Below are 14,481 nucleotides of genomic sequence, written 5' to 3'. Positions count from 1 at the left end.
GATACAAAAAATATTTTGAAGATGGTAGTGTGTACTTTAAGGAAGGTTTGGCTGCCATTTCTAGTCAATTGAGTAACCATATAGAAGTGTTCTTGGGAAATAGCTTTAACACCAACCAAAGAGTTTTTACTTCTAACGGATGTATCATTATCATTATTATTATTACGACTATTCAACATTAAGTTCAAAAGCTGCTGAGGTTGACTTTGCCTTTCATCTTTTCAGGGCCAATAAATAAAGTACTAGTTGAGCAATGGAGTCAGAGTAATCAACTAGACCCCTCCCATCAAAATTTCAGACCTTGGGCCTATAAGAGCAACAATTAGTCAATTAACACAAGCGAAAACTAATGCTAATTAAAAGAAAAATCAAATAGTAATTGATTTAAGAGTTAAAATGTTGGTTAACAAAAATGTAGATAGGTTGTGGGCTCGTTTGTGTGTGTGTTCTTTTGTCATTTGACTGCAGCCATGCTGGAACATCACCTTTAGCCGAGCAAATCGACCCCAGGACTTATTCTTTGTAAGCCTAGTACTTATTCTATTGGTCTCTTTTGCCGAACCGCTAAGTTACAGGAACGTAGACACACCAACATCGGTTGTCAAGTGACGGTGGTGGGGGGACAAACACACACACACATATATATATGTATACATATACACACACGACAGGTTTCTCCCAGTTTCTGCCAACCAAATCCATCCAAGGTTTTGATCGGCCCGAGGCTATAGAAGACACTTGCCCAAAGTGCCACGCAGTGAGACTAACCCAGAACCGTGTGTGTGTGTGTGTGTGTGTGTGTGTGTGTGTGTGTGTGTGTGTGTGTGTGTGTGTGTGTGTGTGTGTGTGTGTGTATATATATATATATATATATATACACACACACACACACACACACACACATTTTTTTTCAATACAATCCAAATAAAGTAAGGAATGGTGTTTTTCTCTTTAACTGTCTTATAATCTGTCAGGGCATAAGGTTTTTGTGTGCCAGCAAATATGATAGGTTAACCCAAATATTCAAAGAAAATATAACTATCAGGGGATTCTCCTAGGCTGCTGAAACCAAGTGTTTCTATAGATTAAAGCTTGTGAAAAAAGCAGGGACATGAAAGTTTGTCCTTGTAGTCCTTGATAGACTGTGCAGAGAAAAAATAGGACAAGATGGATCCAGTTGGAATGCCTTTTATTACAGGTCTGGCCTGGGATTAAACAAAGTTCCAGGGAGTCAAAACTTACGTAACAGTGTTTAGTGCAGAATTTGTGGAAAGGAGTTTGGGGCCAAGATGGGGTAAGTTAACCCTCATTGAGCCTAGCAAGATAATGTCAATGTCATTTATTTTACTATTAAAATCTGAATTCATTGACAAGTATTTTATCATAGATATTTATTTTATATGGTTTTAATGTGTGCCCTGATGTCAAGGGTATTTCTGTATCCCCATATGCTAGTTAACCCATAACTGGGATCCTAACAGGATCCTTCAACACACCACTGTGTGTTCAAGTAGATAGAGGAACAATAAGGGCCCAATGATGTTCAGAGGTCTCTTTAGGGTAACATTTGTCATTCTATTTACTGAAAGTCGTATGGCACTGGAAGAGGGGGACCTGCAGACCTAACCAGTCACAAGTACACAATAAGTTACAACCCTTGTCAGTCACATATGCCTCAAACCATGGAGCTCTGCAATGGGAGGGTCATATATTGAAAGTCAGAAATGACATTGACAACAAGGAAACAATGAGATGGCAACCATCTGTGAAGCTGGAGGAATCACCATACATACGAGAGAAGACCCATTAAGGAATTTTACTAAATTTACTCATCTCATGATATATATTTGGTATTTTCACTCACAGAACTGAGAATGTGCAATAAACTGACAGTAAAATGCTGTCACAGTATTTTCTATATGTGGAATGGTAAACGAATCAGCAAGACGCTAAAAATAGATTTCTTTTTCAAGAATTAAAATAGAAAAAGTTTTTCGTTTTTTTCTTCTTCTACGAGTGCCACAAGCTAAGAGTGGAAATGCCGCTAAATGAATGATTGAATAACAAGAGCATAGTAGTTTCCTCCACTAAACTTTCATGGAACCTCTGGATAGAGTAGAAACCTCACATATTAAATTTCATTCATATTTAGCTGGAGTAGAACATGATACATGTTAAAAGGTTTAAACAGCGAGTCTATTCTTCACCACTATCAAAAGAAGTTGTACAAATCTGCTGAAAGGATTGCATAAAACGGAATTAATCAACTGCTTACCTTATGCATTTTGAGCGGTGGAGATTGTAAAGTAGGGCAACAAGTAGGAAAGCCCAGTTTTACAAGCTTGTTAGTAATAAATATTTTTTAAAATAAAATTACTAATCAATAAAGTCTAATTAGAGAGTAGATTAGCTTGTGGGTGTTATTTAAATTCCTGCAACCAAAATAACCCATATTGTTATTACAGTAATATAAAATACGTTATTAGTAAGTTAACGATTCATAACTATGGCACTGAATACAAGCAGTGTTGTAATTAAAAATAAACACAAGCTTTAAGCATTAAATAGTACAAATATAACGAACAGATTTCTCAAATCCCACCTCACATGGAAGCAAGGGCTCTTCATAGATAACTGACCTTATTACAAACAGCAACGAGATATTCCTCAAATCACAACCTTACTTTCTTACAAAAAAAAAAACAAAAAAGACCCCCCCCCCCCCCCCCAGAAGGACACATCAGATAATGTAGTCCGAGATAACAGTAAGTCCTGAGAAAAAAACAAGATGGCCACAGCTGGAATAACTTTGGTCATAAGTCTACTCAATCAGGACTGACAACTGTGTGCGTGTGTGTGAGTGAGTGTGAGCGCGTGTGCGTGCGTGTGTGTGTGTGTGTTTGAAGGGCCCTCAGGTATGAACAGGTGTTGTAAGGTACTTTGAATAGGAAACTTTGTAAAAATTATTTCTAGACTGAAATTAAAATTTTCTTGGTCACCATAGTAACATTAAAAGTTATTTCTAATGAAATTAAAATGCAAACGACCAACTTCCACGTGAACAATATTCATATTAAAGTCAATTATGGCCATGGAATAATTAAGGAGAGAGAGAGAGAGAGAGAGAGAAAGAGAGAAAGAGAGAGAAAGAGTGGCAGTAGGGAAATGCCTTTGTTCATTGTTTAGATTTGTTTGGTCAGCTTAGGAATTTTTTTATTTTAATCGTTATAGGAGGGGTGGTAGCAGTAATAAAATGAATATCACTGAAATAGTGATGGTAAAAGGGCTTTATTGATGACTTTTCTAAAAAAAATGACATCACAGTTTGATTACATCAGAAATCAATAATATAACCAAGTTTTGATATTAATTTTTTGTCCTCTTTAAAATCGATTATCTCCAACACCATTGTCAACCAGACACACTACACTAGCAACTAATATTTTATTTACCATTTCTGAAGTTCCAGAATATTTGCACACCAGTCCTGGTTCCAAAATTTTTTTTGAATTGCATTTCAAGTACAATTTAGGATCATAAAAGGGAGAGTTTGCAACTTGGGAGGAACAAATATCACAATATGTTTGAAAGCAGGAGTTTATCAATTGTCATGAAAATTCCCCTGCCACACACAAGGCAGGCTCCCATGCTTTTTCCTGGGGTCATCCAGAACGAAAAAACTTCCCATGACTGTGTAATGGAATCAAAACCACACACTTGGTATATCTAACGATAACCAAAACTCTGCAACTTTCATCAGAAAACTTATTTTATCCTAACCACATAATGTTGACAAGTTACCAAAACCAAGTCCCAAACTGTTTGTTTAATGTTAATAAGCTGCTGCTTATTAAAAAGGCCCTGCTTGAAGGTGATAACAATAAGCAACATAAACTATGAAAAAAAAGGTATGTATGAACACTGGATTAAAGGGCCATCAGGACCCTATAGTAATGAAATACACTGAAGACTAAATATATTAAAAAGCAAATGTGTGGAATTTATCTCAACTTATTTCTCTCATAAAATCTTGTGTTGACAAAATTGAAATTAAAAAAAAAAAAAAAGGTAAGAATTCTATCAATTATAAAAACAATTAGAATCACAAATTAATTTCTACCCTGACAATGTTAGGTACTGGTCCATTCGAAGTCAGTTTGATGTGTTCCAAGTAGTTGCACCGAACTAGGAAGAGAGTTTACCATTTTAATCAATGCCTTTAAGATGCAAATGGAAGCACAGGAGGAATCTGACATGGTATGTGATGCCAATGTGTGTGTATTTTGGTTTGTGGTGTGAACAAACTATATTAGCAGGTGCTTGTAAGAGTTGTAGAGAACACAAGAGAGTGAAGAGAGAGAGGGGGGTGGCAGACAGCCGGATATGTATTTACACACATATATATACCAACCCATGCCAGCATGGAAAACGGACGTTACATGATGAAAGAGAGGTTTGGATGGAAAAATGGTGTAGCAAGCAGTAACATATAGTGAGAGAAAATCTAATTAGGTCTAATTACATAGAAAAGTTTTATTTCGTAACGATCAAATTTGTTAGGAGGGAGAAGAAAAATTAGCAGCTTACTCAAGCATCTCTTAACTTCCTGTTACGTAATTTACAGCAGGAGGCCATTAGAAAGATAACGAAGAGATTTTTACATTGCAAGAAAATGGAAAAAACACCTGGTAAAATGCTGATCATGGAAATCATAACTATCCATTTCAAGACCCTTTGAGTGGGGTGCGATTATATTACTACCAAAAATAGAAAGCTTAGATAAAGGATCTCGATTTTGGGAATGTTTTCGAAGGTTCTTTATGTAAAATCTAAGGTTTTTAAATACAAATATGAACATTTTAAAAATAAGATTTTTATACCATAAAACCATAAGTGGTGTGAGGGGACATGTCAAAAAGTTACAAAGAACTGATCAAATAAAAAACTGTCCCTTAAAATGTCAGTTTCACGCATGCACACATGCACTTAACTGCATATATATATATACATACACACACACACACTTATTTGCTGGGAGACAGAGTAAACATGGAAGAACAAAATGTTCTGTGTTAGATTAGCCTGGATTATGAGACACACACTGACAATTTCCAAATCACTAGTTTCTTTAGAGTCGAGTCAATGAGAGATCCTCTAACATTAGCACTAGACACACTAGAAACAGTAGCCAAATTTCCTTCAAATCATCATTTACCATTTTATAGGAAAGCATTAGATAATGTAGTCTAACTTCAGCCCTCACCACATTGCCGTTTTCAACGTAGAAAACAGCGGAATGGTTGATGGTTAAAATGACCAAAAGGTCAATTCAAGAAACATCTAAGAAGTGCTATTAACTTACAAACATACACGACTCCTAAAATGAACCAGAAGTCTTTGGGGAGGGGAGCAAATTGGAGCTTTGGAATGTGGTTTACAGCCAACAACCATATATTCCAATCTATGAGGAGAGGATAAGCAATCAAATCGCTTTCAAGTTATTCTGGTAATATTCCGATAGAGAGGCTTTCCTTTTTTTCATGCATAGGATGAAAACTGATGAGGAATATCTGTGTTTGTGTGTGTGTTGGTAGCTGATCATTTTGGTTTGGCTAATCATGGTCAAAATTCAAAACGGTTATTTTTGTCCTGATTGACACATTTTGTGTGGTGACAAGAATCCCACTTCCAAGATGGACAAAGCAAGTAAAGAAAGTTTCTAGCACAGACTCCTTGCATCTGATAGAAATAAGATTTCCCCCAGACAACACATTTCTATCTTAAAGGACCAAATGTGACTCCTGTGATCATGTCTAAAATCAAGTCTGTGGATGTTCTTAAAAGACTTCTTGAGGATTTCAAACCCATTCCAAAGCCAGAATTTATTTGGGATTTTCATATCCAAAAGTTTGCTTTTTCAAGTTGTTATTGTTTGGGAAATATGGAGTAAAAAGTGAAACTAAGAGAAAATATCACTGAAAAACATCCAGGTGACCTGTTGTTACATTGGAAGGTGTACGTGGTGGTGGTGGGGGAGGTGGTGTTGTACATGTGTATAAATATCTTTACACGTGTGAGAATGAGTCACTATCATGTTTTAGATTTTCTATTTTTATCCTCCTCCCACTACTACCACCACCAAATGTATTTTTAACAGAAGGCTGGAATTTATTTTTCAGCCAATTCCCATCGAAAAGTCCTACTTTCAAAATCGTTCCAGTTATGACCATCAAATAATTTTTTCCAGAGTTGCTTCCTATTTCTAGCAAGTCGAGTGGCTTCACTGCAGCTTCCTCCTTGATTTGTCTTAATTAGATGAATGTAAGAGCAGGGGTTAAAATTTCAAACATAGGAGATAAGTAAATCCCCTTTTTTTTGGTCTTCCTAATTCCCAAAGTTAAAAGTATCCTAGATTCAAAGTATCAGCTAATTATTGACTTTATAACTGAACAGGTAAGATGGCCCTTATATTCCAGTTAGGGTCCAGAAATGACTATTATACAATAGACACACACACACCAAGCAACCACAAGACAAAAGTATTTCATTAGGAATCATTAATTTGAAAGTCTGAATCAAAATTTTCAAAGTCTGAATCATTCAGGTGTTTGTGAATGCGCTGAAGCGTTGTGGTGTGACGTAATGTTCAATAATATCTGATCTGTGATCTGTATTATTTCCTGATACCAATTTGAAATAAACAATGATTTGTTAAAGGTGTGCTGGTTGTGATTGGAAAGTTAGATATTTGGGTAAAGATTTCTGTGCACATGTACAAAAATCAAGGCATACCAGCCATTAACCCCCCCCCCCACCATTTCAATAGAACTGGCACAGAATTATTCCTGCTGCTTCACCAATATCAAAGACTTGTATTCACAAAACTGATTGGACGATATGACAGGTTCACCTGTTTCCTCATTACCCCCACCACACAGTCATATGAAATAGCAGCACTTTTCTCCCCAACTCCTCCCTACTGCACCACACACCCTTTACAAAGCCTTCCCTTCTCCATTTCTAATCAGAACCTCAACCTTCTTACAATTCATCATGTCCATCAATTGCTGACCTACCCCCAAGGATCTCACAAATCCAGATAATGTATGTCTCGACTTTCAACTTAACAAAATAATAGGGGATGTTTCCCTACCAACAAAACAAGTTCAACTGGAAACGGAAATCCAATCTACATAAAAGCATATCCCACTATTCAAAAAATAAGGTTTGGCAAAAAACAGCCAAACAAAACCACTAAAAAGACAGGATGATCAGGTTAAGAAGCTTTTGATCATTGGAACATTCCATCAGGAAGACTAGATACTTCAAAGAAGTTTCTTTACTGACGAAGCCACTTTAATGTGTGTGTGTGTGTGTGTGTGTGTGTGTGTGTGTGTGTGTTATGTAATCCAAACTTAAACCCAAACAATGTGTAGTTAACCTGTTGAAGAAACTCATTGAAAACATCTTTTCTTTTTTCCCCCTCCTTTGCTTTCCTCATTGTATTACAAAAGCATATGTTGCTCGTCAATAATGAAATACTTCTCATACTTGCTCTAATAATGTTGTGTGTGTGAGAAGATTATGTTTACAGTTAATTGCGATGGAATGTGTGTAGTGAAGTGCAGAATTTATTATCGAGGATGGAGGTGAGAAAGGCCGGATTAAAATTAAATCCTTAAGACTAGTAGACCAGGTCCATGGAGGCCATAAATCAGGTTATAAGGCCTCTGATTGAAGAAAAGGAATCTTTAGTCACTTGGGCCACTGGAAATAGTAGCCAAACTATACTCTATTTTCTTTTTTTTTTTTTAAACAAAAGGGAAAGAAAATGGATACTGTCGTCTTACCCTACAAGATGATTACGATCAAAGTTGAAAGGTTTTTGATTACAGGGTTACTTGAATGATTTGGGGTTAATAACGGGGAAGTCAAAATAAGGTTTATAAAAATACTCAACTCCTCTGACAAGCACTAAGTATCCATCAAAGTCCACATCATCCTTACATAGTTTAATTTTCCCTGGGGAACACATTCAACTGCATCTAGTTGCTAAGCTCCAACTTGGGAGTTTGTGAATTTGGGGCACTATAGAGCTGTCCCTTGATCATTACACCTAGGTGCACATTGGCCTAGAGTGAAATTAGGGGTCAAATAAAAGATGATTTTGTGGCAAAGACCTACAGAACTGGGAGGAAGGTTGGCCCCCTAGACATGTCACATAGACCTACCAATGTGTGAACAGGCCATCAATGCCATGCATGATCCAGTCCTGTGGTCTAAGGGCCTAATGGGTTCTACACCTCAAGGGGAAGCTTGAAAATACAGCAGACCAGCACAGTAAAATGCAACAGGAACAACACTGTGTAGCTTTCACAAGAAACCTCCAGATTTTGGCCTGGAGGTCTACAATCAGTGACACCTATAAAACAAATGTGATAGGCTAAGAGAAAGGGCAGGTGGTGGTGTTGTCCTGATAACCTGTTTTGGCCATCAAAGACAGGTGCATTGTTCTTGAGCAAAACACTTCATTTCACATTGCCCTAGTCCACTCAGCTGGCAAAAAGGAGTAACCCTGTGACAGACAGGCATTCCATCCAGGGAGGAAGATATATACCAGAGAATCAAGAAAACCGGTGCTATGTTTCTTATGGAGTGATGTGGACGAATGTATACCAACTAAAACATCAACCCTAAATCAACATAGACAAGAAAAAATGCAATAAGGGTGGAGCAAATTTAAGACAATGTAGTGGGGAGGAAGGATTGGACAGAATGCAAAAGCTGAGAATGGGGAAGGAGACAATACAGGTGACAAGGATTACAGATGTTTGTCAAGTGGCTTTGGATGCAGGTGACACACAAGAATGCAAACAGTTACAAGGGACCAAGAAATGAAATTCCTCAACTAGAATATCCAAATAATGTGTGTGTGTGTGTGTGCATAAGGAACCAAAAATCAAGTACTCACCCTACGCCAATATTTGATATTGGTGTCAACATCTTTTTATTATAAGGTTTGTGATGTGGTTCACCTGTAACATTCTGTCTTAGAATGTTAGTAGATTTTTCATGGTAAAATTGTTCCGAATGAAATCTATTAGAACATTCCAGTTCTTTGGTAAATTTATCAGATGAACTCGCTGAAGGATTTGTCATGAATATATCTGTTTCCATGCATTTACTATTGATGCGATTTTGTTCAGTTTCCTTCTGCATGTTTTCTCGAAAATGGTGACGCTGGTGCCGTAATAGCATTATAATAACAACAGTGATAATCACAATAAGAGGTAAACCAGCTCCAAGACAAATGCTCAAACCAAGTTCTAATACAGACAAAGATCCCTCAGGTTTATCCACACTTTCAGTTTGATCTTCAAAAGCACTGTAATTAGTCGTGCCTTCATGGTGATCACAGTGAACACCAGAAAAACCTGTTAGACAAGTACACAAGTAACTTGATCCATGATCAATGCAGGTGCTACCATTCTTACATGGATTGCTGGCACACTTAGCAATATTCTTAGTAATATTCAAGGTACAATCCTTCCCTGTATATTCCAACGGACAAATACAGCGAAAATCGTTAATCAAATCAATGCATGTACCTCCATTCTTGCAAGGCTGAATAACACAATCATTGAGTTGACTTTCACAAAAGTAGCCAGCATATCCTGGTTTACAGTGGCATTCAAAATCATTGATCTTGTCCTCACAGGTGCCTCCATTCAGGCAGGGCTTCTTCAAACAATCGTCTTCGTTCACTTCACAAATTTTACCACTGTAGCCCGGTTCACAGACACAATGAAACCCATTCACATCATCAACACAACGACCTGAAAAATGAAGGAGAAAAATATTCATAAACCAATTTAATTAAACATTTAAAAGAAAACGGTTTTTAAAAATAGTTGAATCATACACCCAACTTCATACATTAACATAATCACTCACAGCTCTACACACAAATTCGTAACATGAAACACTAATTACTTGATTTAGAACAATGGTTTTCTATTTGTGGATATTTCTAGAAAACTTTTATATAAATAATTCAGTTTTGTTCTTATGCCACCACACCAAATCCACATCATTGTCACTGGGTCAGATGAGACTGTTGAAGAATTTTCTATGGCCTGTTGTATTCGTTTGCCTATTTCCAAACAGGATCATTCCTCCAGTCTATTTAAACAATGAACATACAGACATGCTTTCACAGGGGACTACAAACATTTGACCTTTGCTAGTAAGTATAGAGACACTAGCTGACAATCAGTGAAGAAACTTGGACATGCTTTTGCTGTGAAATACAAACAAATGACACCATTAGTACAAACAATGAAGATTTGCTTGCAGCCAGGAAAGAAATCAAAGAATCAGACCAGAAAATTTCTTTACCTTTATTTTGACATGGATTTGAAGAACATTCAATTATTTCAACTTCACAGTTGTGTCCAGAATACCCAGGTACGCATTCACATAGATACCCATCGTCATTGTTCACACACCTGCCACCATTCCGACAGGGATGACCAGCACAATTCCTGGCCTTTATCTCACAATGCTTCCCGCCAAAACCATTTGGACAACGGCATCGGGACTCTACACCAATTCGCTGGAAAAGCAAAAATGTCATTGTTATGCAAATCACAATTTTTCTAATTTCACTGGTATTTCATAAAAAAAAAGCACACACATCCTCTACATTAAATGTTTGTCTTGTTTATTCTTTAGTCACCATCAGGTGTCATATACATACATAGTCCCAAGTTAGATCAGTAACAAAACTACCTAAACAGTGTAATAACATGCTTATCCACATACATGTAAAATGGTGGCCTAGTGGATGAGACTTAGTATATTTGCTTTACAAATAAAGGTTCCTAGCTCAAACTCAGTCTGGGTAGTATGTACACTTGTAGGAAAAAGATGAGGATTTGAGAACAAACTCATCAAAACAGGGTAGATAAATATCTTACAGTCACTTTCTATAGTTTAAAAAATATTTTATTTCATCCTTTTTTTTACAGATACTGATTTGAGTAAAGAAACTTACTAACCTCACAGACTCCAAAATTTAAACAGGATTGGTCGTCACAATTGTCAACTCTAATTTCACAGTTGGTACCATTGAAGCCCTCCGGACAATTACATGTATAGCTCCCTTGGCCTGTGTTAGTGCAGGTCCCTTGGTTCTTGCAAGGGCTGTGATGGGTGCAATAGTTGAGATCTGAACATAGAAAGCAAAAACCAAAAATACAATTCAGAAATCTAAAACTTGTTCAATCTACATTATTTACATTTGATGGATATTTGTCTTCATATTGTTTGTTGTTAACACAACATTTCGGCTGATATACCCTCCAGCCCTCATCAGGTGTCTTGGGGAAATTTCGAACCTGGGTTCTCATTCCTAAGGTATTTTTCGATATTATTATTACTTATTATTCAGGTCACTGCCTGGAATCGAACACGGGCATGTGGCATAGTGATTAAGAGCGCAGGCTACTAACCCCAAGATTCTGAGTTTGATTCCAGGCAATGACCTGAATAGTAATAACAATAACATTGAAAAATACCTTAGGAATGAGAACCCAGTTCGAAATTTCCCCAAGACACCTAATGAGGTCTGGAGGGTATATCAGCCAAAATGTTGTGTTAACAACAAACAAGATGAGGACAAATATCTGTCAAATGTAAATAATGTACATAATTCCTCATTTCTTAAATATAGAACTGCATTGTTCAATCTAGTAATTTTTTTTTTTAACCAAACTACAATAAATTGAAGCGCTTTCACCCAAACCTGGGTTACCTTTTAAAATTATTTTATATCTTGTTTTACATAGATACCAAAATATCCATCAGAAATAAAATTTTCCAATATCAGAATGGAGAATAGAACATTAAGTTGGCTAAATTTCTTGTTCTGGAAAATATGGAAATAGATTCAAATTCTATGAAACTATAAACATCTGTTAATGTTTTCTCAGAGCCTAGAACTGAACAAGTCTTCTCAGGTGTGGCTGTGTGATCAGTAGCTTGCTTCCCAACCGCATGGTTCCGGGTTCAGTCCCATTGTGTGACACCTACAGCAAGTGTCTTCTACTATAGCTTCAGGCCGACCAAAGCCATGTAGATGGAAACTGAAAGAAACTTGTCGTATATATATATGTGTGTGTGTGTGAGTGTGAGTATGTTTGTCTTGACAACCGATGTTGGTGTGTTTACAACCCCGTAACTTAGCGGTTCAGTAAAAGAGACCGATAGAATAAGCTCTGGGCTTACAAAGAATAAGTCCTAGGGTCGATTTGTTTGACTAAAGGGGGTGCTCCAGCATGGCTGCAGTCAAATGACAAATAAACGCATATAAGAATACTGTTGTTCAACCAGCTAGAAATAGCAGCCAAATTTTAAATCATTCCCATAAAAAGGATAAGAGTGAAATTTCATCTTAAGTACACAGACTGAATAAAAGACCGGATCATTACAAGTGCCATTCCTCAAAGCCTACTTCATTTGCTTTGGTTTGAAGCTAAACAAAGAAAATCTTTAGTTTCTAAAGTTAGAATCGAAAAGACAAACCACAACTTACCTTCATTGCAGAGTAGCCCACCCCAACCTTCTATGCAATTACAGTCCCAAGGCTTTTGACAAGTGCCTTTGTGGCAAGTCGGGTGCACAGCACACTCGTTGCAGTACTTCCCATTCCAACCTGCTCGACACCTGCAATTGAAACAGAGTTGATCAGAATTTAAAAAAACAAAACCCTCAAGTAGACAAACAGGTCTTTCACAAACAGAATTCTATATTTAAGAGATGAGGAATTATGTACATTATTTACATTTGATGGATATTTGTCCTCATCTTGTTTGTTGTTAATGCGTTTTGGCTGATATACCCTCCAGCCTTTGTCAGGTGTCTTAGGGAAATTTTGAACCTGGGTTCTCATTTCTAAGATATTTTTTGATGTTCTTCAGAGCTTTCTAGATATTGAAAACTACTTTAGGAATGCGAACCCAGGTTCGAAATTTCCCCAAGACACCTAATGAAGGCTGCAGGGTATATCAGCCGAAATGTTGTGTTAACAACGAACAAGATGAGGGCAAATATCCATCAAATGTAAATAATGTAAAACAGAAAGCATTTTAAAAATTCAATGGCTATTACAAGAATCAAACTTCGAGGTCAGTGAACTACATAAAAACCCGTTAAATCTACCTGCCATCTTAAAAATTAAGGACACACAAGTCCAATATGTATGAAGTGAGTCCAACAAAGGACTGGCCAACTTGAAGCTTAAGCCTCTCAGATTTGAGCCCCTGTATCTAACTTTACCCTCCACCTGGGCTCCTAAGCAAAAAGAAAAATAATTGCAGGCAGACTAAAGGACAAAATCGGCAGCATTTTTTCCTAAATGCATTCTTTATTACCACTTTACTGGGAATTCAGCAGAGATGAAGTTTAAACTATTCCTGTTATATTGGAAATATGGTACAACAACACTTTGGGTAAATGTCTTCTAGTACTGTCTTGGGACAATCACAATCAAAACCTTGTGTACATTTGGGAGGTGGAAACAAAGTCCACTGTGTGTGTGTGTCATCATCATCGTTTAGCGTCCATTTTCCATGCTGGCATGGGTTGGACGGTTTGACTGAGGCCTAGAGAGCCAGTGGTTGCACCAGGCTCCAATCTGATCTGGCAATATTTCTACAGCTGGATGCCCTTCCTAATGCCAACCACTCCGAGAGTGTAGTGGGTGCTTTTTACATGCCACTGGCACAGGAGCCAGTCAGGTGGTATATATATATATATATATATATATATATATATATATATATATATATATATATATATATATATATCATCATCGTTTAACGTCCGCTTTCCATGCTAGCATGGGTTGGACATATATATATAAAGGAGCATGCTCATGTTGATGACTCCTTGTCTGGGCATCACGTGATAGTTACAAATAGGTGAGTCTTTCGTTTCCAGTCTTCCGTAAAAATGCATCCAGCCATGAGAGAGAGCACCAAAAGCTGTGAACAATACATTTGCATTGGGTTACTGTGGATAATTTTAATCTGTTGAACCAAAGTTCTGTGTTTTGAAACAGTGATTAAATACTAGAAAGTTTTGTTCTAACAGAAATAATCTGATGGCATATTTATTCTCGAGTGAGACTTATGATTTGTAATTTCTTTTGTAAAATCTCCACATCTGTATAATATACACTTTTAGAATAATAACCTAAAAACATAGCAATTAAAATCCTAATAACTGCATAGTTAATCACAAATCAAGAGAGCCTCAATTGACTTGCTAGGAACGGTAGCCAAATTTTTCTCAAATCACTAAAGAAGGTCACATTGAACAAAGAGTATATGGGTGATCTATGTCTAAAAAAGATAAAGTGAAGAAAATAATGGCCTGAAATTATAGGTCCAGCAAAAGTTTTTATTTCTTCCATAATAA

The 14,481-nt window shown here is 36.9% G+C and overlaps 1 protein-coding gene across 3 annotated transcripts in view; it reads right to left on the bottom strand.

The window, feature by feature from the left end:
- LOC106868910 (uncharacterized) overlaps positions 1-14,481 on the bottom strand; it is a 130,001-nt gene that overhangs the window by 6,356 nt on the left and 109,164 nt on the right. For all 3 annotated transcript variants that reach the window (XM_089353379.1, XM_014914370.3, XM_089353380.1), the window contains 4 exons: positions 12,596-12,726; positions 11,061-11,230; positions 10,399-10,615; positions 8,972-9,836 (listed from right to left, as the gene is read on the bottom strand). In XM_089353379.1, coding sequence (XP_089209505.1) covers positions 8,972-9,836; positions 10,399-10,615; positions 11,061-11,230; positions 12,596-12,726 — 1,383 coding nt within the window. The remainder of the gene's footprint in view (positions 1-8,971; positions 9,837-10,398; positions 10,616-11,060; positions 11,231-12,595; positions 12,727-14,481) is intronic.

Source organism: Octopus bimaculoides, chromosome 6 (genome assembly GCF_046866305.1).
Source record: "Octopus bimaculoides isolate indiv1 chromosome 6, ASM4686630v1, whole genome shotgun sequence".
Classification (NCBI taxonomy): domain Eukaryota; kingdom Metazoa; phylum Mollusca; class Cephalopoda; order Octopoda; family Octopodidae; genus Octopus; species Octopus bimaculoides.
Note: the sequence above shows the minus strand (reverse complement) of the source record. Positions and strands in the feature narration are given on the sequence as shown.